This window comes from Erythrolamprus reginae, chromosome 2 (genome assembly GCF_031021105.1).
Source record: "Erythrolamprus reginae isolate rEryReg1 chromosome 2, rEryReg1.hap1, whole genome shotgun sequence".
Taxonomy (NCBI): domain Eukaryota; kingdom Metazoa; phylum Chordata; class Lepidosauria; order Squamata; family Dipsadidae; genus Erythrolamprus; species Erythrolamprus reginae.
Genome location: NC_091951.1, coordinates 224,280,183 through 224,304,169, shown reverse-complemented (window position 1 = coordinate 224,304,169; position 23,987 = coordinate 224,280,183). Strand labels below are relative to the sequence as shown.

The following is a 23,987-nucleotide window of genomic DNA, read 5'->3' as shown; positions in this document are numbered from 1 at the left end:
AATTGAATTGAATGCAAACTGGTCTTAAGTTGCTTTTTCAAGGCCATTATATCTTTGAACGGTTGTTAAACAAATGGCTGTAAGTTGAGGGCTATGCACACCTCTCTGTCTCGTGAATAAGACTTTTTCCCCCCTAAGCAGCTGATAGAAAAGATGAGTTTGGCTCAGATTGGTGCCTTGATTTTCTCTTCGGCTGCATTCACTATAAGGGTCAGGATGAGCTGCTCTGGAATAAGCAGCTACCATCTTTTCTCCTAAGATGGGTTTTTATAAAGCTGACTGTTTTTCTTTGAATTTGCTACCAGTCATCCCATAAAATCAATATATGTGGTGATAAAAGAAATAAACTCTCGTGAGAATATGAAAATAGAAGTATTCACAAAGCTAATAATAAACCTCTCACCTCTACAGTTGAGCTGCGCTGACTTAACTGAACTGCTGGAAAAGGAGAAGCAAAAACTGCAAGAAATGAAGAAATGCAGAACCAAAATTGGTAACGTGCTTTCATCTGTGCCATAGTTCTAAGGAAGGCAGATAATTAAACCCAGTTGCTGTGGCCTAGAGGTGGAACTCTTGCCTCCTAATTGGGAGGTTGTGAGTTCAATCCTAGGTAGAGGCAGGTGTTAGGGTCTCCTGCTTGGGAAGCGGGTTGGACTGGATGACCTTGCAAGTTCCCTTCCAACTCTTTTAATCTGTAAATAAGGATAGGCGTTGTTTTAAAAGGGAGGGGAAGAAGAACTGCAAAGTTAAAATTAGAGACCTCACCTACAAAAAGATATTGACAAAATTGAATGGGTCCAAAGACAGGCTACAAGAATGGTGGAAGGTCTTAAGCATAAAACGTATCAGGAAAGACTTAATGGACTCACTCTGTATAGTCTGGAGGACAGAAGGAAAAGGGGGGACATGATCGAAACATTTAAATATGTTAAAGGGATCCAGGGGGGAAGTGTTTTTAATAGGAAAGTGAACACAAGAACAAGGGGGCACAATCTGAGGTTAGTTGGGGGCATAGTTCCCTCTAAGCTGAGCAGTGAGCAATCGCTCACTTAAAAACCATCATCAACTCAGAGTTTTCCAAACCTGCCCAGAAGCTGAGAGGGAAAGAGTGAGAGGGAAGGAGAGAGAGAGGAAGAGAGAGAAACAGATAGAAAAAAGAGAGGAAGGAAAAGAGAATGAAAAAGAATGGGAGTAAGGAAGAGAGAAAGAAAATGAAAATCTAGTTTGAAACTAGCTCAACTATTTAAGTGGCATTTTGATATTGATAGAGTTGCCCTATTATGAGCTCACTGTTATAGACACACAGTACAGTATTTTATTTTGAAATTCTCTGAGGCCAAACAGGGTGGGTTTTTTGTTTGTTTGTTTGTTTATTTATTTATTTATTTATTCTTTCTGTGCCGCCCAGTCCCAAAGGGACTGCCGCTCAGACACTATACTTTTCCGCCCACCCCAAAAAGAAATTAGAGGGAACACTGGTTGGGGGAAAGATCAAAAGCAACATGAGAAAATATTATTTTACTGAAAGAGTAGTAGATCCTTGGAACAAACTTCCAGCAGACGTGGTTGATAAATCCACAGTAACTAAATTTAAACATGCCTGGGGTAAACATAGATCCAGCCTAAGATAAAATACAGAAAATTGTATAAGGGCAGATTAGATGGACCATGAGCTCTTTTTTTGCTGTCAGTCTTCTATGTTTCTATGATATGGTAATCAGTTTGTCTCAGGAACAGCAAAATCCACAGTCACTTTGGACAGATAGCTTTAGAAACTAGATATTTTAACTTGGAATCAGGTAAATAGGGATTGTTTCAACACTATCCTTCCTGGTTCTCCAGCATTCATTCTCTAAATACTAACGGTCACAGTAGCTGATTCGTTCATTCACCTCACAGAGGTCACGATCTCCCCTGAGGAGGAATGGGAAGCAATGCAACCAGAGCTCCGGGCAACTCTGAAGAATTGCCTGGACTCCGAGGAGTGGGCCGAGGAGGAATTTGACCTTGAGACAAGTGACCCAACACAGCTAATCGACGCTACTGTCCAGCTGTTGAGGAAATCCAATTACAAGTGAGTCAACTGCCGGGATATGGATGCGTCTGCTCTTGGGGCTTGCTACAGGGGGAGCCCTCCACTCACCACCACAACTGAGCCTGGAGTTTGAGTGCTAAGTCATTGCGACCATTACAGGTGGTTGACAAGTGTCCTGAATTGATTTTTTTACATGTTTGTGACAGTCATTAAGTGAGCCACTGCAGTCGTTGTGAACTGCACAGCCACTAAGCAAGTTCAGCATATCCGGAAAAACAGCCCTGAACCCCTCCACTCTGTTGCAAGTCATGATCACATCACCACAGAATGCTGCAATTGGTCATAATGTGAGCCAAGTGCCCAAAATGTAAAAACATGGCTGCAGGAGGGCTTGGGCAACCATACCTTTGAGAACAGGTTATAACAGGGGTGGGCAATTAATTTTGCCCTGGGGCCGCATGAGAAATTGGGATGGTTTTAGAGGGACGGACTCATAATTAACTCAGTTCTACCCAATATTGTATATTATTGGGTAGAACTGAGTTAATTATATTATAATTATAAATTATAATTATAATTATATATTATATTATAATTATAAATTAATTGCCCACCCCTTCCTTCCTTCCTTCCTTCCTTGTTCCCTCCTTTTCTCCTTCCTTCCTTCCTTCCTTCTCCAGATGGAGAAAAGCTTCTGTCTCTCTTATTTTCTCTGCCTTTTATTTCTGCTTTTGGGCAGTTCTTTACTTCTCTTTCAAAATACAGTAGTACCTCTAGAGACGAGCTGCTCCACATGCGAGTATTCCAAGTTATGAGCCACGACGGGAGCGAAATTTCTGTTCGACACCCAAGCTCAAATTCGGGATACGAGCCAAACTTCCACTAGGTGGCGCAATAGTCCTTGCTTCTGGTTATCTTGGCAGGGAAAAACAAAGGCTAAAGGCATTCGTTCGAGATACGAGTTGATCGACATACGAGCTCAGTTCTGGAACGAATTAAACTCGTATCTAGAGGTACTACTGTATTCCTTTCAGGTGCCTCTCTTCAACTACATTGTCAGTTGAGAAAACATAGTGGAGGCTTTGCCTGAAAATAGCTTTGGATTCCTTTTCTTCTTCCTCCCTTTTTTCCCCCTGACAGGTGGGTTTGGGGGTTTGCTTTAAATTTCTTGGAAAGTCCAATGAAACCAATGAACAATTAAAAAATGAGCATTTATTGGACTTTTGCAAAAGGGCATGGAAAGAGAATTTCTCCTTCCTCCCTCCCTCCATTTCTCCTTCCTTCATTCCTCCCTCCATTTCTCCTTCCTTCATTCCTCCCTCCATTTCTCCTTCCTTCATTCCTCCCTCCATTTCTCCTTCCTTCATTTCTCCTTCCTTCCTTCCTTCCAACCTCCGCGGGCCAGTCACAGACAGCGGGCAGGCCACATCCAGCTCCCAGGCTGCACTTTGCCGAGGTCTGGGTTATAAGGAACTTTTGAATCCATTATAACTCTGAATAGTTGCTAAGTGACCAGTCATTAAGTGAGGGCTACCTGTATACTTATTAGATGAATACATTTAACGTACACTACAGGTTTCAGAAGTTAGATGAATATGTAAGAAACTGCTACTGTATTTTTCAGAGTATAAGACGCACCTTTTTACCCCCCAAAAAAGAGGGTGAAAACCTGGGTGCATCTTATATACCGAATGTAGCCTCACCCGGCCACTCCCACTCTTTGGCTTCTGGCTCCCAGCAAATTGCTTCCTTGCAGCAAACAGTACAGAACCTGATTAGCACAAGCAATTCATTATCAGCTTCCCGACCATCAGCTGATTTGAGTCTGCAGGCAGGCCGATCATGTGCTAAACTGAAGTGAAACTAATTGCAAAGAGGCAAATTGCTAGGAGGTGGACTGCTGAAACTGGATGCAAGGAGGTAAGTCAATAACTAAGACATTTATATAACTTATAATAATATTTATAACATAGAATGTTCAAATTATTAGATTATTAGACTTATTTTTAAAGTCTGCTTTATTGTTGTTCTAGACCAGTGTTTCCCAACCTTGGCAACGTGAAGATATCTGGACTTCAACTCCCAGAATTCCCCAGCCAGCAAATGCTGGCTGGAGAATTCTGGGAGTTGAAGTCCAGATATCTTCAAAGTTGACAAGGTTGGGAAACACTGGTCTAGACAACTGAACAAAATGAAAAATCTTTTTAAAATAAATGCTTGATCTGAAGAGGTTCAGTGCAGAGAATAATGTATACTTCCAGAAAGCCACATCAATTTTAAAAGATATGTAAAAGTGTAATCTGAAATGTAACAGTGTCCTGTTCAGTATTAAGATAAGGCAGCTGAGTTAAACCCTGACTTAGTCATGTTTGGAGTAGATCTATTTAAATAAGTGTTAGGAGTTAGTCTGATTTACATTTAAGGAAACTTTCTGCCATTAATATACTGGCATAATGTACATTTCTCCAGTTCTTTGCTGCTTCTGTGGGTCAGACACACAGGCACAGAAATATACAGCAAATAGTGTATATCATCTGTGCAGTTTGCTGTTTGGCAAATTGCTGGGAGGCACAGGCAGATTTCCCCCCCTGTCTTTTCCTCCCACAAAACTAAGGTGCATCTTATACTCCAGACACACACCCTGTAAATGAAGTTTGGGTTTTTACTGTGTTTATTTCCTAATATAGGCATGCCATCCGTCTGACACAAAAAGGTGTGTGCCAATTCCAAGGGCTGGAGCCCTTCTCTGGCAGTCCAGAAACAAAGGAGGATGAGGAAAACTTCCTCCTGGATGTATTGAAAACATTATATCTTGGTAATCACCTAATGCTGCTCCACGTAAATTACTGTTTGGTTGATTCTAGAGGTTTCCAGTTATAATGGTAGTAATGATGGTTAATTTGATAGCCTCTTCTCTTTATGTACAAAGGGGATAAGAAAATCTATTTTAGAAAGAAAGAAAGAAAGAAAGAAAGAAAGTGTTCTGCCAGGCTCTCTGGTAGGAGCCTCCCGAAAATTCAAGGGTACAAATTTCAGACACACGTTTGAAAATTCAAAACAATGTTCTTTATCCCAAAAGTCAAAATAAACTAAGCACTCTTTTTGTATTGCAAAGAGCACTCTTCCCAAAACAACCGGGTAGTCTGTACAATTAACCTTAAGCAGTCATTAAGTACTTAGCTAGCAGCTGTGAAGAAACTTCACACCCTTTCTTCTTCCAACGAAGTGAGACACATACACACACACGTTGCTCTGCTTTGTTTTCAAAGGCGTGAAAAATCAACAAGCAAAGTCCAGAAACCAGCAACCCAGGATTCCTGAAGAACTGCGATCAGATACTCTTCCACAATGGCCAAACCCACACGCTGCTATTTATAGCAGCAGCCCTAATTACTGGAGCCCCACCCAACCACAGGTGGCCTCATTTTCTCTTGTAATAATCCTTTAATTGTTTTCTCCTATGCATCACTCTACGTATGCGTGGATGTGTCATTCTTGTTCAGAATCCAAAGATGATACAGATGATTGATCTCCTCCTGGGCTGTCTGCCAAACTCCCCTCTTCCCTGTCACTCATGCTGCCTTGGTCAGAGGAGGCTTCGTCGGCAGATTCCATCAGGAGCAAAACAGGCCTGTGGCATGTGGATGTCTCCCCCGGATCCACCTGCACATTCCTTGGGGCAGGAGCTGGGCCAGAGCTAACCACAACAGAAAGAAAGAAAGATATACTGATGTTTGCAGAGCTAAATTGTCCTTTCTCTTCTCTATTGGACCCACGCATTATATCTGGAATGCCTCATATATTTCTTGTTTAAAATATTTACCTTTGAAACTTCCAATCCTGAAAGAAAAGAACATTTCTAGACTGATAGATCTTGCACATCCCTTTCATTCCACACTAAATGCTCCTTTAGAGAAACAATTTATTTCATCTATTATTTATTGTAATAATAGAAGAGAAGATAACACAGCTGAGGGTTGAACTCAGGTGCTCTTTGGTGCTCTTAACTTGATTCTTTGTTTACAGATAACTCATTAACCAGCTAGATCAGATCAGTACATCTTGATGATCTTACCTAGTTCGGTAATTAAATGTCTGCAAGCAAACAACCAAGTTCAGAGAACATTTGTTGTGTTCCACCAGCTGCTAGCAGAGCTGGCAGCAATTGGACAATGAGGAGGCTGGGAAGGAACTTGGGGGCCAGTCTGGAGGCTGGGGAAGGCTCTGATGGATGCTCTGCATTGGAGACAGACATAGAGCCAGGGCTGTCGAAATTTGCCAGCCACGGTAGAGGCAGCTGCCTTTGGAGGCTGATACGAGTGAGGAGGAGGAATAGCTGGGGCCTGTTTCAGATGTATGTATGTGCAGAGCAGTTAGAAAGTGATCAACTGAGGACAAGGAGTTGATTTTGGAAGCAAAACACTTGTGGAGGTCGAATCGCCCCTCCTTGACTGGGGAATAAATAGAAGGAAAGGGGAGTGGTTGTCGTAGGAGACAACAGTTCGTATTTCTGGAGATTTTGCTCATTATGTTTCATGCCACAAAGACTGCTTGCCAGAGCTTAATTTGCAACCTTTCGGCTAGCAGCTCACAGCCTTGCAATTTTCACAAGGAGCTGGTACGGTCTGTTACTGCAATAGTCCTTGAAAGACTATTGCCTGGACTTTACAAAAGGTAAATAAAGAGTGTTTTTTCGGGACTAGGAGTTTGTTTCTTGCTTCTGTTAGGCTGGGTCAGAACAACACTCAGAATTTCACATTTTATCACAATAGGATAATAATAATAATAATAATAATAATAATAATAATAATAATAATAATAATGGTACTTGCCAAAGGATCTCAGCGGACATGTGAAAACCATTGGAATTGACAAAATCTCCATCTGTCAATTGCAAAAGGCCGCTTTACTGGGATCAGCAAACATAATTCGCCGCTACATCACGCAGTCCTAGGTGCTTGGGAAGCACCCGACTGGTGATGAAATATGAAATCCAGCATAGTGATCTTGTTTGCTGTGTTGTATTGACATAATAATAATAATTATTATTATTATTTATTAGACTTGTATGCCGCCCCTCTCCGAAGACAATTCACCCATAAGGATATAGACTTATGTTGTTAGTCACACCTTGAGTGTTGGGATTTCATGTATTCATTCCTTGTTTCTTTTTTTAAATTATTTTTTATTATTTTCAAATATTTTATACTTCAAACAACAAAAATATGACAGAATGTCAAGACAATAAATATATATTTCAATGCAACATTATATATCAAATCATTTTTTTTGGCTCGCGAGTCTGTCAGTCCATGTAATGTGGATAAATCCTCAGGTTTTTATAAGAGTTCCTTGTTTCTGCTGTGCAGATGCCAAAATTACAGTTGGTGTCCAAGAACCCCCAGATGACGTTAACAGTACAGGGGATGAAAAGCAAACCGAGGAAGACCCTCCACCAGCGGCATTAGTAAAGCAAGAGATGTTGGTGCAATACTTACAGGATGCCTACAACTTTTCTGCAAAAATCACTGAAGCCTTAAGCATGGTCTCTAAGCTCATGTATGAAAGATCAGTATCTGGTAGGTATAATTATGCTTCTCTTCTTTCGTTTATGTTCACCGTGTGGTCATGTGCCATAAAGTTTGGGTTAAGGCTTCGTGTCTGGAATAAGATAGCTCTGAAACCTTGGAGCAGTAGTTATTTGGAACATTTAGTAACCTAGAGGGAGCCCTAGATCCATAACTCACGGCACAGGAAAAAATAGTCCCTTGATTCTACTCACCAGAATTTGGTTACACAATTCACAACAGGGGTGGGTTTATCCTGGTTCAGACTAGATCGCCTGAACCTTTAGTGACCCACTGGTGCCTGACAATGGCGTCACAGATCTGGTTCTGTCTGCTGGGCCGTGGCCACTGCCAGCTTTTTTTTTTTTTTTTAGAATTTTTGGTGAATTTTTCCATTTTTGGATGGCTTTTCCTCTTTCTACTTGAAAAAAAAGCCCACCCACCTATGGGTTTATCCTGAGTTTTATTTCTTTGCCCGAAGCATAGCTGATCAGTTCTTTAACTGTGTTTTGGGCTCTATTGGGATAGTGAGCATGCGCAGAGGCAAAAATGCATACGCGTAATACCAGTGGCGAAGGTAAGTGGAACCCACCCCTGATTCACAACCATATATCTGAGAAACATGGTAGATTAGTTTAGATAACTTTAGATTAGTGGCCTGAATTGAAACCGCAATAATCAGCCTTCCTATTCTTTCTTTTCAGTGGCCCAAGAAGCTATTGAATTCTTCGTCGTAGTTTCTCAGTTTGGCATACCTCAAGCCGTCTTTGGGATCCGCCGCATGCTCCCCCTGATATGGTCTAAGGAACCTGGAGTCCGAGAAGCCGTGTTGGATGCCTATAAGAGACTCTATTTGAACCAGGATGGGGGCTCTGAAAGGTTTGGCTTGACCTATTTCTCCCCATCACATCAGAAAGGCAGGACACAAATTTTATACAGATAGCCCTCGCCTTAACGAACACAAATTGAGCCTGAAACCTTTGGTGCTGAGTGAGACATTTGTTAAAGTGTGTTTTACCCCATTTTAGGACTCTTCTTGCCACAGGTGTTGAATGAATCACTGTTAAGTTAGTAACGTGGTTATTTAGTGAATCTGACTTCCCCATTGACTTTGCTTGTCAGATGGCCGTATGATCACAGGACATTGCGTAAATGGGAGTCAGTTAAATTTTGATCACATGACCATGGGAATAACGCAAGGGTCGTAAGTGTGAAAAAACAGTCACAAGTCATTTTTCAGTGCTGTTGTAACTTTGAACAGTCACTAAATGAACCGTTGAGGACTACTTGTACAGAATACCTACAAAGCTTACTATATTCAGCATAGTCAAATCTAAGCCTTTTTTTGGCTGATTTTCTCATTTGAAATATGTTGCACAGAAATAGACTGTGATCCCACAAAACCAAGGCATGCAGAGCAAATGAAGAATAGCTAATCTGAAGTTTCCACATGTCTTACACCTAGGAATGAATCTGGCTACACCCAGCTAATTTTTGGGTAGAATGCCATGACAACATAATTAATAGAATTAACACTACCTCTTTCTGCTTATTTTCTACACAGGACTCAAGCCCAGAATTTGATTCGTTCTCTTTCCCTTCTAATAGTTGATGCATCATTGGGGACAATTAAGTGCCTTGAAGAAATTGTGAGTACAGTAATACCTCGTCTTACGAACCTAATTGGTTCCCGGGGGAGGTTCGTAAGGCGAAACGTTCGTAAGACGAAACATTGTTTCCCATAGGAAACAATGTAAAATGAATTAATGAGTGCAAGAAAAAAAACACTGCCGCCCGGCTGTCACCTTTTGAAACAGCCGGGCGCTTCTCAGCATTCTCCCAATGCCAAACCCGGAAGTTCGGCAAACGTTCGGGTTTGGGTGGCTGCCAAGAAGCCCCACCGCCTGGCTGTCACCTTTTGAAACAGCTGGGGGGCTTCTCGGTGGCCTCCTGAATGCTGAACCTGGAAGTTCGGGTTTGGCGTTCGGGTTCAGGAGGACGCTGAGAAGCCCCACCGCCTGGCTGTTAGCTTTTCAAAAGAGCCGCGGAGCTGTCGGGCCGGTCAGGAGGCTGGAAAGGAGGTGGAGAATCCCAATAGGGAATTCCATGGGCGGAGCCTCGACGCCACAAAGACGTCCTTCCTGGAGTCCACGTTTCGGCTGGCCAGAAAGGACGTCTTTGTGACGTCAAAGCTCCGCCCATGGAATTCCCTATTGGGATTCCCCACCTCCTTTCCAGCCTCCTGACCAGCCCGACAGCTCCGCGGCTCTTTTGAAAAGCTAACAGCTGGGTGGCGGGGCTTCTCAGCGTCCTCCTGAACCCGAACGCCGACCCCGAACTTTTGCCGAACTTCCGGGTTCGGCGTTCAGGAGAACGCCGAGAAGCCCCCTGGCTGTTCCAAAGGGCGACAGCCAGGCGGCGGGGCTTCTTGGCGGCCTGACCCGGAAGTTCGGCAAAAGTTCGGGTTTGGCGTTCGGGTTTGGGAGGATGCCGAGAAGCCCCCCGGCTGTTTCAAAAAGCAACAACTGGGCGGCGGGGCTTCTCGGGGGCGGGTTCGTAAGACGGAAAAAGTTCGTAAGAAGAGGCAAAAAATTTCCAAACCCCAGGTTCGTATCTCGGACTGTTCGTATGGCGAGGGGTTCGTATCACGAGGTACCACTGTAATCTTATTTTTAAAACCATCTAGTTGCATCTGATGGATATTCTTCATTTGATGGATATTCTACATTTGAAGAATATTGGAGGCATAATCTTTGCCCCCCCAAACTGCCATTATGATTGCCTATCTATTTTTATTTTATTTTATCACCTTATTCTTCATTTTTTGCAATGCCTGTGGTACTTAATAATACATACACAGATGTCCCTAGGGTCTTTCTAATATGTTCCACAATTAATTAAATCAGAAAATTGCTACTTTAATTGATGATAAGAATCATCATCAGACATGAGGCTGGAATACAAAATGTTGTTAAACCGTTTGGATCAGGATGATAAGCTAGAGAAATCTATTTGATCTGGGATTTTCATCTGATGTTGTAATTTCATTTGTGTTAAGAATCATCCACAATCTCATTTCTACATTAACATTTAAAAGAGGGAGCAGACATTTGCTTCTCTGGTAAACCCTTGATATGTTCTTATCAATATAGTCCTGTCCCTTCATCTGCTGAATGGATGAATTTATCCTACGTGAATTAAGCTCTCCATATGCTCCATGTAAATCTCTACAAAGTGGGTGGAGGAGGCAATTTCTGCTCAGTCCTACTAATTCTGGCGCAATACCTTTTATGGCCACTAGCTTACTACCTTGAAAAAAGAGTAGGAGAGCCTGCAAAGTGCCAGAAATAGCTTTAGGTTTGAGCTTGGGGATGGGGGTTGACTCAGCAGTGAAATCTACTTCCCTACCGGTTTGCAAGCACATAATTTGCGCATACACATGCACAGAGGGGTTTTTAAAAAGAAAATGACAATGGGTGGGCAGAGCCTCATGTTACTCCCTGAACCAGTAGCATTTAACCCCTGGTGTGACTGTTAAACTAGCTTTAAAATCTGCCTGGTTTCATTTCCTGGCTACCTTTGTTGTTTCTTAGATATCAGAGTTTGTGCAAAAAGATGAAATAAAACCTATTGTGATTCAACTGCTCTGGGAACAATTTACTGAGAAATTGCAGTGTTCAAGATTGGAACGCCACGCTGCTATTATGCTTCTTGGGATGATGGCACAGTGAGTTGTTAGCTGTTTCTATATGGCTAATCTATTTAGAAGGTTCAATATAATAATTGTATTTGCATGCAATACATTCTAAAAAATCTAGACCCCTGTTTTTCGCTGGGAAGCTTCAAGAAAGTTTTCTTACTTGGTATCTAGTGGATCTCTCTGAACCCTTCAGTTTATGAAGTAGCAGTTTACAACCTGTTGATACGTACGTGCGTAAGAGAAAGTCACAAGGAAATTTGATCATTGATATTTGTGGAAAAACAAACACAGGAGAAAAGGTAAATGTCTTTTAGTAAATAAGGTTTACTAAGAGACTTTTACTGTATTTTTCATAGTATAAGACTACTGGTTGAGGAAAATAGGGAAAAAATAATGTGCCTTTTGGGTATTCATCTGGCTAGTCTTTAGTCTGTTCAGCTTCAGCACATTAGTTTGCTGGTTTTGAGCCCACGTACTTGCTTTTTATCCTCTGGGATAAAAACCAGCTCCTAAAACATCTCTCTCTTTCTCTCTCTCTCTCTCCCCCCCCTCCCTCCCTCCCTCTCTCTCCCCCTCCCTCCCTCTCTCTCCCTGTCTCTCCCTCCCTCTCTCTCTCTCTCTCTCAATGAGGAGGAACATCAGGCAAAGGAAGGATAGCTTCCTAGCAAAGCACCCAACATTGCTTCACTTGTTAGCAGCTGAAAAAAGACTCAGCTGATTGTTGGAGGGAGTAGGAAAGAAAGAGGCTGGCAAAGGGAAGATCCCGCAGAGAAGATCGCATTAGCACATCATTAGGGCTTTTAAAAAAAGCTTAGTAAAAGCTACATTCGAAGTCACCCAAACTTTCAGTCTCTTTCAGGGGGTGGGGGGAAGAAAGTGCGTTTTATACTCTGAAAAATACGGTATATAAGAAGTTATCAGGATGACTTCTATAAATGTTCTTTCGGTTGTAGTGGAATCTTCCCATTCTGCTGTCAAATACTTAATGAGTTCTGATCATGTGCAACCTGCCCCTTCCTTCTGAAGCTCAACTTACCAGTTTTTCTGCAGGCAGGTGGAGGGAGGGCAGGCACGGAATTAAAGCCCCCTCCCCTCCAAAATGTGGGAGTGTTGCTTAGGTTATTTTATTTCACCAAGATGACATGTTTTGAAAACGGTTCCTTCATCAAGAGCATTCCATGTGTATTAATTGGCATATAAATCCAATTAATAAATAATAAATAAATTAATCAGTCTATGACTATTTTCCAAAATGCATTAGTCCACTAATCAAATAATGTTGAGGGTACTTGGGCTATCTGTTCCTTTTGCTTTTCTTTTTGAAGGGGAAATATTTTCCTCTCCCTCTAGGTTTTTTTTCCAAGAAGGGATAGTAAATTATAAATATTATTTGTTGCATGTTGTGGTCCTGTGATGAAGAGGTTTCTTCTTAGATACTTTATAACCTCAATTTTTTGGCTGCTTTCTAAAGATTTAAAGCATCACTGATTTACATGGTTTGACAAGTTTTAGTCTCAGCCTTTTCACTTGTTTCACCCCCAGCTACAAAGATCTAGTTTGTTGAAAATTTCTTGAGAACTGAACAGGATATTATTAGCCTAATAAAAATACTGCGCTAATTGTTCTGCCGGCATGTCCCAACCCCCCGTAATTACAGGGTAATTAGTCCAGAAAGACACACACCACATGATAGAAGGAAAACCCAAAGTCTTTAGCAACAGAAAAGCAGAAAAAACTCCCTTTTTAAATGTCAAAGAGATTTTCTGGTACACACAAGGCACAGGTTAAATGCAATCTAATTTCTCACCCAGTAACTGGGAAATTGAGTCCAAATTCCAAAATCCAGAAAGTCCACACACAATCTTGAACAGGGAAACAGCAAAACCACGATCTTGACGAAACTATGAATCAGATAAACTTCCACAAGGCTAAATCAGCACACTGCTCTTTTTATCTGTAGCACTAATTACAGCAGCCCCACCCAACCACAGGTGGCCTCACCTATCTCCTGTAATAATCCTTCAGTTGTTCTCTTCTATGCATCACTCTCCACATGCGTGGGTCTGTCATAAGTTCTTGTTCAGAATCCAGGGATGATAAGGAAGGTCTGCCAAACTCCCCTCTTCCCTGTCACTCACGCTTCCTTGGTCAGAGGAGATTCTATCAGGAGCAAAACAGGCCTGTGGCATGTGGATGTTTCCCCCACATCCACCTCCACATTCCTTGGGGCAGGAGCTCGGCCAGAGCTAACCACAACAACTTATATTAGTTGTTGTGGTTAGCTCTGGCCGAGCTCCTGCCCCAAGGAATGTGGAGGTGTTTGCTGTTTTTCATGTCAATTACTTATGTTGTATTCATAATTTTAGCAACCCAGTGAAATCCTTGATTTACATTATCTGTAAATAATTGTTGTATTTTGCATAATTACAATTTTGCATAATTCATTATAAGAAACTAGTATTGGGCCATTGTTTCTCTAAGGCAAACACTATAGGTTTTTGCTTTGGTTTTTCTTAAGGTCACTGGAGATTTCTATAATGTTTGGATCTAATCAGGGATTTTTCTGTCCTCAACAGAGGGAAGCCGGAGATTGTAGGAAGTAACCTAGATCTTTTAATCTCTGTGGGACTAGATGAGAGAGTCCAGCAAGATTATCATATTGCCCAGGAAGTTTGCATTGCTATCTCCAAACTTGCCAACAGCGAGAAGGTCAGAGTGATGACAGTAATATTTTATTTCATTTATTTATCTCATGGATTGATAATTGTAATTGACAATACAAATGCCAATTTTTCTATCTGAAAATAACTTCCAAGGACAGAATCTTTGTTCAGTAGGATTCACTGATATCTGCCTGTGACTGTAATTTGTCATCTTATGCTCTAAATGCATGGCCAGTTTTATACAAGGTTACACTAACTAATTACACCGTTTTGTGGGCTGTTTCTGTGCACCATATCAAGGTGAAAAATCCAGTTTTCCCTATATACTTATCCTCCTTTGGAGCTGTTAAATCTGTTACAAAATTAAAATAAATTTCCACATTCAGGGTAAAGAATCCCGTAGTTCTGTAAAGAGAATTTAATGTCCCCAAAACAGACAAACAAAATACTGTACTTCCGTGTTGAGCCGGGGTGGCGCAGCAGGTAGAGTGCTGTACTGCAGGCCACTGAAGCTGACTTGTAGATCTAAAGGTCAGCGGTTCAAATCCTATCACCGGCTCAAGGTTGACTCAGCCTTCCATCCTTCCGAGGTGGGTAAAATGAGGACCTGGATTGTGGGGGCAATAGCCTTGCTCTGTTAAAAAAGTGCTATTGCTAACATGTTGTAAGCCGCCCTGAGTCTAAGGAGAAGGGCGGCATAAAAATTGAATAAATAAATAAATAAAATTGAAGCGTTTGGTGAAAGGATCAGTGGGAAGCATCACTGTTGCCTAGGAGGATACTTAGTTTGGAGTTCCTTTCATGTCCCCTTTAAGTTGCCCACCCAAGTGGTACCTATCTTATCTATTTGCAGTTGCCTGCTTTCGAACTGCGAGGTTGGCAGGAACTGAAACCTGTAATGGGAGCACAGCCTGTCCTGTGGCAGCAACTGAGTCTCGAACATGAGCCTGTCAATTGTTAGCCCAACATCCTAGCCTCATGAGCTGAGCCACTGCACTCCTATGACAAAAGAACTAAAACAAGTTCAGTGTTTGGGTGTGTGAGACAGAGAGAGAGAAGTAAAAAGCCAACCAATGTAATTATGAAGATAAAGTTTGCATCAAATACGATAAGCATATAAAAGGCAGTAGTGCTGCAGGATTCTCTGAATAATATTTGTATTTATTAAAGATTGTGCCTAGAAAATAGCCTTCTTTTATTAAAGGGTAGAAGAAAGCAAAGGCTTTTTTATTGGTATATTTTATACCAAAGGTGTTTGTATTCATTTGGGGATAGCTGACTGGATTTGAGAACATACTTTAATGAGTTAGAAGAGAGGTCTTCAAACCTGGCAACTTTAAGACTTGTGGACTCCAATTCCCAGAATTCTCCACACAGCTATGTTTGAAAAGAAGGCAAGACGCCTCTGTGTTCATCCACAGTGAAGAGCTTTTCAGGATTTAAATGATACAAGAATGGGCACACACAATCTAAAACTTACTTGTAATTTCCCCTTTTGATTTAATGAAATCAAAAGTACCTGCCTTTAGGCTTAGTCTATAGTTTTACATTTGTTAACAAGGTCAGCTTTAAAAAATTAGACAATTAATATTCCTCCAAAGGTTCGTGTATATATGGCAGAACTGAGTTCTAAAATACCACCTCTAATTAGTGATGGAGCATCTTTCAATATACAGTGTTCCCTCGATTTCCGCGGGGGATGCGTTCCGAGACCGCCCGCAAAAGTCGAATTTCCGCGAAGTAGAGATGCGGAAGTAAATACAGTGACCCCTCGATTTTCGCGATCTCGTTCTTCGCTAAACGCTATATCGCGATTTTTCCCACCCGATGACGTCACTCTCTTCCTTTCTCATCTTTCTTTCTCTCTCTCTTTCTCTCTCTTGCTTCTTCCTCTCTCACACTCTCTTCCTCCCTCTCTCATCTCTTTCTTTCCTTCTCTCTCTTTCTCTATCTCTCCCCCTCTTGCTGGCGGGCGAGCGGGGGCATCAGCGAGGAAGACCCAGGGAAGGTTCCTTCGGCCGCCCAGCAGCTGATCTGCTCGGCAGCGCAGTGAGGAGCCGAATCGGGGTTTCCCCTTTGCGTGGGCGGCGGGGAAACCCCGATCTTCGTCTGCTCGCTGCTGCTGCGCTGCCGAGCAGATCAGCTGCTGGGCAGCCGCAGCAGCAGCGAGCAGACGAAGATCGGGGTTTCCCCGCCGCCCACACAAAGGGGAAACCCCGATGTTCGTCTGCTCACTGCTGCTGCGCTGCCGAGCAGATCAGCTGCTGGGCGGCCGAAGGAACCTTCCCTGGGTCTTCCCCGCCGCCCACGCAAACTCCACCATCTGCGCATGCGCGGCCATGAAAAAAGGGTGCGCATGCGCAGATGGTGTTTTTACTTCCGCAACCCTACATCGCGAAAAATCGATTATCGCGAGGGGTCTTGGAACGGAACCCTCGCGATAATCGAGGGATCACTGTACACCATTTTTGGCTATGGACAGTATCACAAGCCATCCCGTAACACTTTAAACCCCTAAATTACCCTTTCCCATTCCCTTAACAGCCATTTACTCGCCATTATTACTGGTACTCACCATTGAATAAGACATTTAGTGATCCTGATATTTATAAACATAATTATTTATTAACAATAATTATTTTTTTTGTTATTTATTTGCAAAAATTATTAGTTTGGTGATGACATATGACGTCATCGGGTGGGGAAAACCGTGGTATAGGGAAAAAAACCGCAAAGTATTTTTTAATTAATATTTTTTGAAAAACCGTGGTATAGGCTATTCGCGAAGTTTGAACCCGCAAAAATCGAGGGAACACTGTATAGGAACTTCAAAATGAACTAAGAAAGCTTTTTGATAAAGAAAACCCAAAAGGTTCTGCTAGTTATAGCTAATATTTTTCTCTTTTCACACAGTCTAATCTTGGGAAATGCACTACTCCCTTCCGACTTCCAAAGTCACACTTACTTTTCAAGCATCTGCGTGAGGCCATAACTTTGGGTGAGTTTGTGAACTTGAGAAGAAGGTAGGCATAACCACAAACACGCTGTTTGGTCTGAGTGTAGGTCTTTTTCCCCCTAGGTTTTACTCATTCAAGTACACATTGGATTCCCTTCACTGAGAGAGCAGTTGCTCTTATCTATTTGTTGGCAGAAGGACCTGATGAAATATGTGCTCAGATCTTGCAGTGTTGTAGCCAACAAGCCCTGGAAAAGTCGCAAGAGTTTAGTACAGCAACTGAGGCTGGTGAGTTGAAGACAGGCATGTTCTCTGCTTTTGGCAACGTCTGCTTGGGATACTCGAGGCAGGTGACTTAGAAGGGGCGTGGCTAGAGAGGGCAGCAAGAGAAACAAGGATAAATGTACCATTAAAATGTCTGCTCCCCAGATTCCGGTGATTCAAACATGATTGATATCATTGTGTTAACACATTTGGTCTCCCTTGCGGGAGATGTGGCCTTGCATCAGCTTGTACACCTGGAGTTGTCTGTAAGCAATGAGCTACGCAGGCGCCGTGTGCTTGGGGAAGAACGAGAAGCAAAGGAACAGGCTGACAGCACTTTAAAAGTCCAGAAAAGCAAGGTGAGGGCTGGAATTCTTCGCGTTTATGTGTCTACTTGCCTTCGGTTATTTCAATGGTTTTCCATCAAGTCATGTTATTCATCTGTTGGTCATTACCTTTAAAGCCCTACATGGCTTAGGGCCAGACTATCTTCGGGACCACCTTCTACCACAAAGTTTCCAGTGACTAATAAGGGCCCACAGGGTTGGTCTTCTCTAGGTTGTGTCAGCTGGTGGGGCAGTGGGGGAGAGCCTTCTCTGTGGTGGCCCCGTCTCTCTGGAACCAGCTACCTCCCGACATCCGTACTACTCCATACACTATTGGCCTTCCGAAAGCTGTAAAGAAAAGCTTTTTCCAGCAGGCCTGGGGCCATGGATCGGATGATATATCATCAAGATCTGGCCATAAATGGTACGTGTGATTTTATTGTATGTTTAAAATTGTTTCTAAATGGTCTCTCTTTTTAGATGTCCGAATATTTTAATACTGTATATATGTCTGTTCTTCTGTGTTGTGAGCCGCCCAGAGTCCTTAAGGGAGTTGGGAGGCATACAAATGAAACTAAATAATAAATAAATTTGATTATTAAATGCTACAGATTTCCATAATTTGGGTCAGGGACCATTGCTGAGCCTATCCTTCTGCAGAGGTTCCCAATTAATTGTAAGGAGCAGTTGTATAAATTGGATGGGAAAACCACAAGTGCCTTCAGCCTTTTCTTACTTTTAAGTCTGCCTTGCTCCATAGAGCAGTGTTTCCCAACTTTGGCAACTTGAAGATATCTGGACTTCAACTCCCAGAATTCCCCAGCCAGAATTCGCTGGCTGGGGAATTCTGGGAGTTGAAGTCCAAATATCTTCAAGTTGCCAAGGTTGGGAAACATTGCCATAGAGGGACAGAACAGTACTAACTTTCAGTGATTTCTTCCTTTTGCACAGTGTACTGGGAATGACAGCACCATGGAGGAGGACCTAGGCTTGGTTGGGGCTTCTGCTGACGATACAGAAATGGAGCTCATCCGCAACATTTGCGAGACAGAACTCTTGGATGGTAAATATGGAAGCTGAGTAGAATTTTCTCCCCCAGCCCTTCTTATTGATGAATTTTGTAATTTTTGTGGTCTACTGGGTAAGAAATCGAACTACCCACATACGCACAAATCCCTAGATCTCAGTTAGTTTGCACCATGAATAATAATAATAATAATAATAATAATAATAATAATAATAATTTATTAGATTTGTATGCCGCCCCTCTCCAAAGAACCCAGTGAGGTAACCAGGAGAATATGGTATGTTAGATTATAGTGAAATAATATTTAAAAACTTCAGAGGCAGAGTGCATTGAATATTTCTCTCCTGTTGCGCTTGTTTGTCAGTGGCTGAAACATGTCCTATCCTGGGCCACTTTGTTATCTTATTAGAATTGTTTCTTTATAGAGTGTGTGTGTGTGTGTGTGTGTGTGTGTGTGTGTGTCACATGTTTTTTGCTGAATTTGAAAATTAAGGGAGACTAGGATAGATCTATTTCGGCCTTATTTTGGCCTCATCAGCTAGCCATACCCACTGGGACTTGAACCTGCAACCTTTGCCTTGTAAGGCAGAGAATTATCCTCTAGGCTACAGTATTCAATCCCTTCAGCTCTGCACCAAGGAAGGGTTACATATTTTTGTGTCAAATCACCCTGGTGTATTGAAGGAACATCACAGCTCCTTATTTGCCTCTCGGCCCAACCCAGGGCCATTTCCAAGGCAGTTAATTTTATTGATAGCCGACAATTCTATCTATGTGTCACATGTTTTTTGCTGAATTTGAAAATTAAGGGAGACTAGGATAGATCTATTTCAGCCTTATTTTGGCCTCATCAGCTAGCCATACCCATATATATATAGTTTCTTTATAGAGTATATATATAAAGTATATATTTGCATGTCTGAGCATTTTTACTTGTGAATCTGTACAAGTTTAACATTCCTAGAATGATCCGTTTCCTTGCCTTTGTAGGAAAACAGTTGTTTTCGGCCTTTGTTCCTCTTGTACTCAAGATTTGCAATAATCCGGGACTCTATAGTGACCCAGCACTCTCAACGGCTGCCGCATTGGCCTTGGGAAAATTCTGTATGATCAGGTAGGATCTTGAGGAATATTTCTTCCAAATCCTTTATGTTTCTTCCTATAGCTGGAAACAGGGGTGGGCTACTAAGGTGGAACAGTGACATGTGCTCACCCCTGTAGGTCTTGAGTGCTAGCGGAGTCCAGAGCAATTATGCTACTGCACCTGGCCATGGGCGCCTCTGCATGTCCGCGCACGATTTTGCTGCCTGCTCAGGTGCAGTAGCATAATTGCGCTGGACTCCGCTAGCACTCAGAGCCACGGGGGTGAGCACACGTCACCGTTCCACCTTAGCAGCCCTCCTCTGGCTGTAAAGTCTTCTAACCAACAGATTGAAGTCTATTCACTTTTTATTTCCATGCAGTACAGAATTTTGCGACTCACAATTGCGGCTCTTCTTCACGATGATGGAGAAAGCCACCCTCTCCACTGTGCGTGCAAACCTCATCATTGCAGCTGGAGACCTGGTCATCCGCTTTCCCAACTTGGTTGAACCTTGGACACCCCACCTCTATGCCAGGTAATTCTTTATTGATGGCAATGCCACTGGTCTGGAAAGTGAAGAAATATGCTAGCCAGCTGAATATTGCATAAAGACCTTTCCAGCAACTTCATGGCATCGGACCAGAATATCTCCGGGACCGCCTTCTGCTGCACGAATCCCAGCGACCGGTTTGGTCCCACAGAGTTGGCCTTCTCCGGGTCCCGTCGACTAAACAATGTCGTCTGGTGGGACCCAGGGGAAGAGCCTTCTCTGTGGCAGCTCCGACCCTCTGGAACCAGCTCCCCCCTGAGATTAAGATTGCCCCCACCTTCCTTGCCTTTCGCAAACTCCTTAAAACCCACCTCTGCCGTCAGGCATGGGGGAACTGAAACATCTCCCCCTTGCCCATGTTGTTTTGGTGTTCGATTGATTATGTGCTTGTTTTTTTAATATTCTGGGGTTGTTTTTTATGAATTTTTTAGCTTAAAATTGTAATTGCATTGGTGGGTATTGGATTTGCTATTATGTATTGATTTTATTTTGTTGTGAGCCGCCCCGAGTTTGCGGAGAGGGGCGGCATTATAAATGCAATAAATCTAATCTAAATCTAATCTAACTGAATTCTTTAAAAACGTCTGAGGGTGCACCTCATGAGGTTCCACTTGGTTTTGCTTCTTAGGTTGCGTGACTCTTGTCAACATGTCAGACGGACAGCTGCCATGGTGATGACTCACCTGATCCTAAAAGACATGGTGAAGGTGAAAGGGCAAGTGAGTGAGATGGCAGCTCTTCTCATTGACCCTGAAGAGGAGATTGTTCATCTGGCTCGGAATTTTTTCACTGAACTCTCTAACAAAGTAAGAGGCCTTGTGCTAAACTCTCAGAACTATAAAACCCATCTCATTTCTATACTGCTAAATTTAAAACAATGCTACATAACTACATAACTGAAGCATGGGTGCCATTTAAATGTCCACAATGGAAGCTTGAGATGAATTGCTCAATATTTATGGAGCAGGATTTATTATTATTTATTTTTATTTATTGGATTTGTATGCCGCCCCTCTCCAAGGACTACTCCAAGGATGTAGCTGTTTGAGACAAGTCAACCAGATAAGCAAGTCAGAATACAAAAGGAATTTTAATTGCATAATGTACTGTATCAAATGTGGAACTTTTATGTTAAATTGAATTAGTCTTAGTTTAATTTAACTAGCCCTATTTGTTTCACCAAATAATTTTAGAGAAGTATAAGCATAGTTTTTACTAAGTGGAAAAAATGTATGGCTTTACAGCCACATTTGTATACCTCTTACTAGCGATACATATTGTGTCTGTATTCCCATCATTCTGTTCTCTTTTAGGATATGGTGACTGGGGAATTCCGAGAGATTCCACAGTTAAGAAACACTGGTCTAGAGAGAGCAATAGTTCATTTGTTTGTTAGATTTGATGCAACTGTGAGTGGCTTAAAAGCCAGTAAAATTATGAATAAATATTTCTAACAATAACTTATTGGACCCAAATCAGCATGGCTTTACTGAAGGCAAATCATGTCAGACTAATCTCATTGATTTCTTTGACTATGTCACAAAGGTGTTGGATCAAGGTGGTGCTGTGGATATTGCCTATCTGGACTTCAGCAAAGCCTTTGATACGGTTCCACATAAAGAGCTGATAGATAAATTAGTGAAGATTGGACTTAATCCCTGGATAGTTCAGTGGACTTCAAGCTGGCTGAAGCATAGACATCAGAGAGTTATTGTTAATGGCGAGTATTCTGAGCAGAGACAGGTTACAAGCGGTGTGCCACAAGGGTCTGTTCTGGGTCCTATTCTTTTTAATATGTTTGTGAGTGACATAGGGGAAGGTCTGGTAGGGAAGATTTGCCTATTTGCCGATGACTCTAAAGTGTGCAATAGGGTTGATATTCCTGGAGGGGTCTGTAATATGGTAAATGATTTAGCTTTACTAGATAAATGGTCAAAGCAATGGAAACTGCAGTTTAATGTTTCCAAATGTAAAATAATGCACTTGGGGAAAAGGAAGTATTTCATGAGTATTGCATTGGCAGTTCTGTGTTAGCAAAAACTTCAGAAGAGAAGGATTTAGGGGTAGGGTTTTCTGACAGTCTCAAAATGGGTGAGCAGTGTGGTCGGGCGGTAGTAAAGGCAAGTAGGATGCTTGGCTGCATAGCTAGAGGTATAACAAGCAGGAAGAGGGAGATTATGATCCCCTTGTATAGAGCGCTGGTGAGACCACATTTGGAGTACTGTGTTCAGTTCTGGAGACCTCACCTACAAAAAGATATTGACAAAATTGAACGGGTCCAAAGACGGGCTACAAGAATGGTGGAAGGTCTTAAGTATAAAACTTATCAGGAAAGACTTCATGAACTCAATATCTGTATAGTCTGGAAGACAGAAGGAAAAGGGGGGGACATGATCGAAACATTTAAATATGTTAAAGGGTTAAATAGGGTTCAGGAGGGAAGTGGTTTTAATAGGAAAGTGAACACAAGAACAAGGGGACACAATCTGAAGTTAGTTGGGGGAAAGATCAAAAGCAACATGAGGAAATATTATTTTACTGAAAGAGTAGTAGATCCTTGGAACAAACTTCCAGCAGACGTGGTTGGTAAATCCACAGTAACCGAATTTAAACATGCCTGGGATAAACATATATCCATTATAAGATAAAATACAGGAAATAGTATAAGGGCAGACTAGATGGACCATGAGGTCTTTTTCTGCCGTCAGTCTTCTATGTTTCTATGTTTCTAACAACAGTAAAGATTACAATTAAAAACAATGGCATTTTTCTAGTCCTCAGAAACACATGCAGTCTTCATACATATATAAAATTAGTTAGAGAGCCTTCCCTTACCAAATTACATATGTACCATAACATTTCTCCAATGATGTATCTATACCTGTGATTTTCAATATTCTTAATATTATTCATAACTTCCTTTTCATCATTTTAACATTGTTAAAATTAGTAGCATGCACTACAAACCCACCCTTTAATATAATACAGTTATTCTCCTACAGAACTCTAAAATATTTTCCATCATTCCCTCGCCTCAGTTTTATCCCAACTAATTTCATAGCTTTTATTTTTAATTGTCTATATTTTGCTGGAAATCCTGTAAGTAGTAAACTTATTTTTCCTGAAAATGATTCCTTTCGTGAAACACTTTATTTTTTCTTTTACATTTTTCTCTTTGGCTGAATAATTTGAAAATTAAAACTGCAACCTTTTTCTATTTACTCAAGCATACTTTTTCATACTTTTCATTAATTTTAGCTCTAGAAATGTCTGTGGCAGAGGTCTTCAACTCTGGCAACTTTAAGACTTGTGGACTTCAACTCCCAGAATTCTCCAGCCAGCATACCTGGAGACTTCTCTTTCACATTTTTAATAATGCAGGGAGGAATAAGACGTTTGATAGAATGGGGCAGAATGTTTAAGGAAGATATTTAGGGATTTTGTTTGAAAAGAATTTATAAGATTTTATATTAGCAGGGTAGCCTGAACTTTGAAATGGCAGACTTTCCTTCCTACTGACTGGAGAATTCTGGGAGTTGAAGTCCACAAGTAGAAACATAGAAACATAGAAGTCTGACGGCAAGAAAAAGACCTCATGGTCCATCTAGTCTGCCCTTATACTATTTTCTGTATTTTATCTTAGGATGGATATATGTTTATCCCAGGGCATGTTTAAATTCAGTTACTGTGGATTTATCTACCACATCTGCTGGAAGTTTGTTCCAAGGATCTACTACTCTTTCAGTAAAATAATATTTTCTCATGTTGCTTTTGATCTTTCTCCAACTAACTTCAGATTGTGTCCCCTTGTTCTT

General features: G+C 41.7%; 1 protein-coding gene across 1 annotated transcript in view; it reads left to right on the top strand.

The window, feature by feature from the left end:
* NCAPD2 (non-SMC condensin I complex subunit D2) overlaps positions 1–23,987 on the top strand; it is a 51,451-nt gene that overhangs the window by 12,083 nt on the left and 15,381 nt on the right. Inside the window, 15 exon segments of the mRNA XM_070742096.1 lie at positions 412–493; positions 1,900–2,074; positions 4,723–4,850; positions 7,405–7,614; positions 8,307–8,481; positions 9,167–9,251; positions 11,196–11,329; positions 13,879–14,011; positions 16,879–16,963; positions 17,045–17,209; positions 17,351–17,544; positions 18,463–18,574; positions 19,529–19,652; positions 20,002–20,157; positions 20,801–20,978. Coding sequence (XP_070598197.1) covers positions 412–493; positions 1,900–2,074; positions 4,723–4,850; positions 7,405–7,614; positions 8,307–8,481; positions 9,167–9,251; positions 11,196–11,329; positions 13,879–14,011; positions 16,879–16,963; positions 17,045–17,209; positions 17,351–17,544; positions 18,463–18,574; positions 19,529–19,652; positions 20,002–20,157; positions 20,801–20,978 — 2,136 coding nt within the window.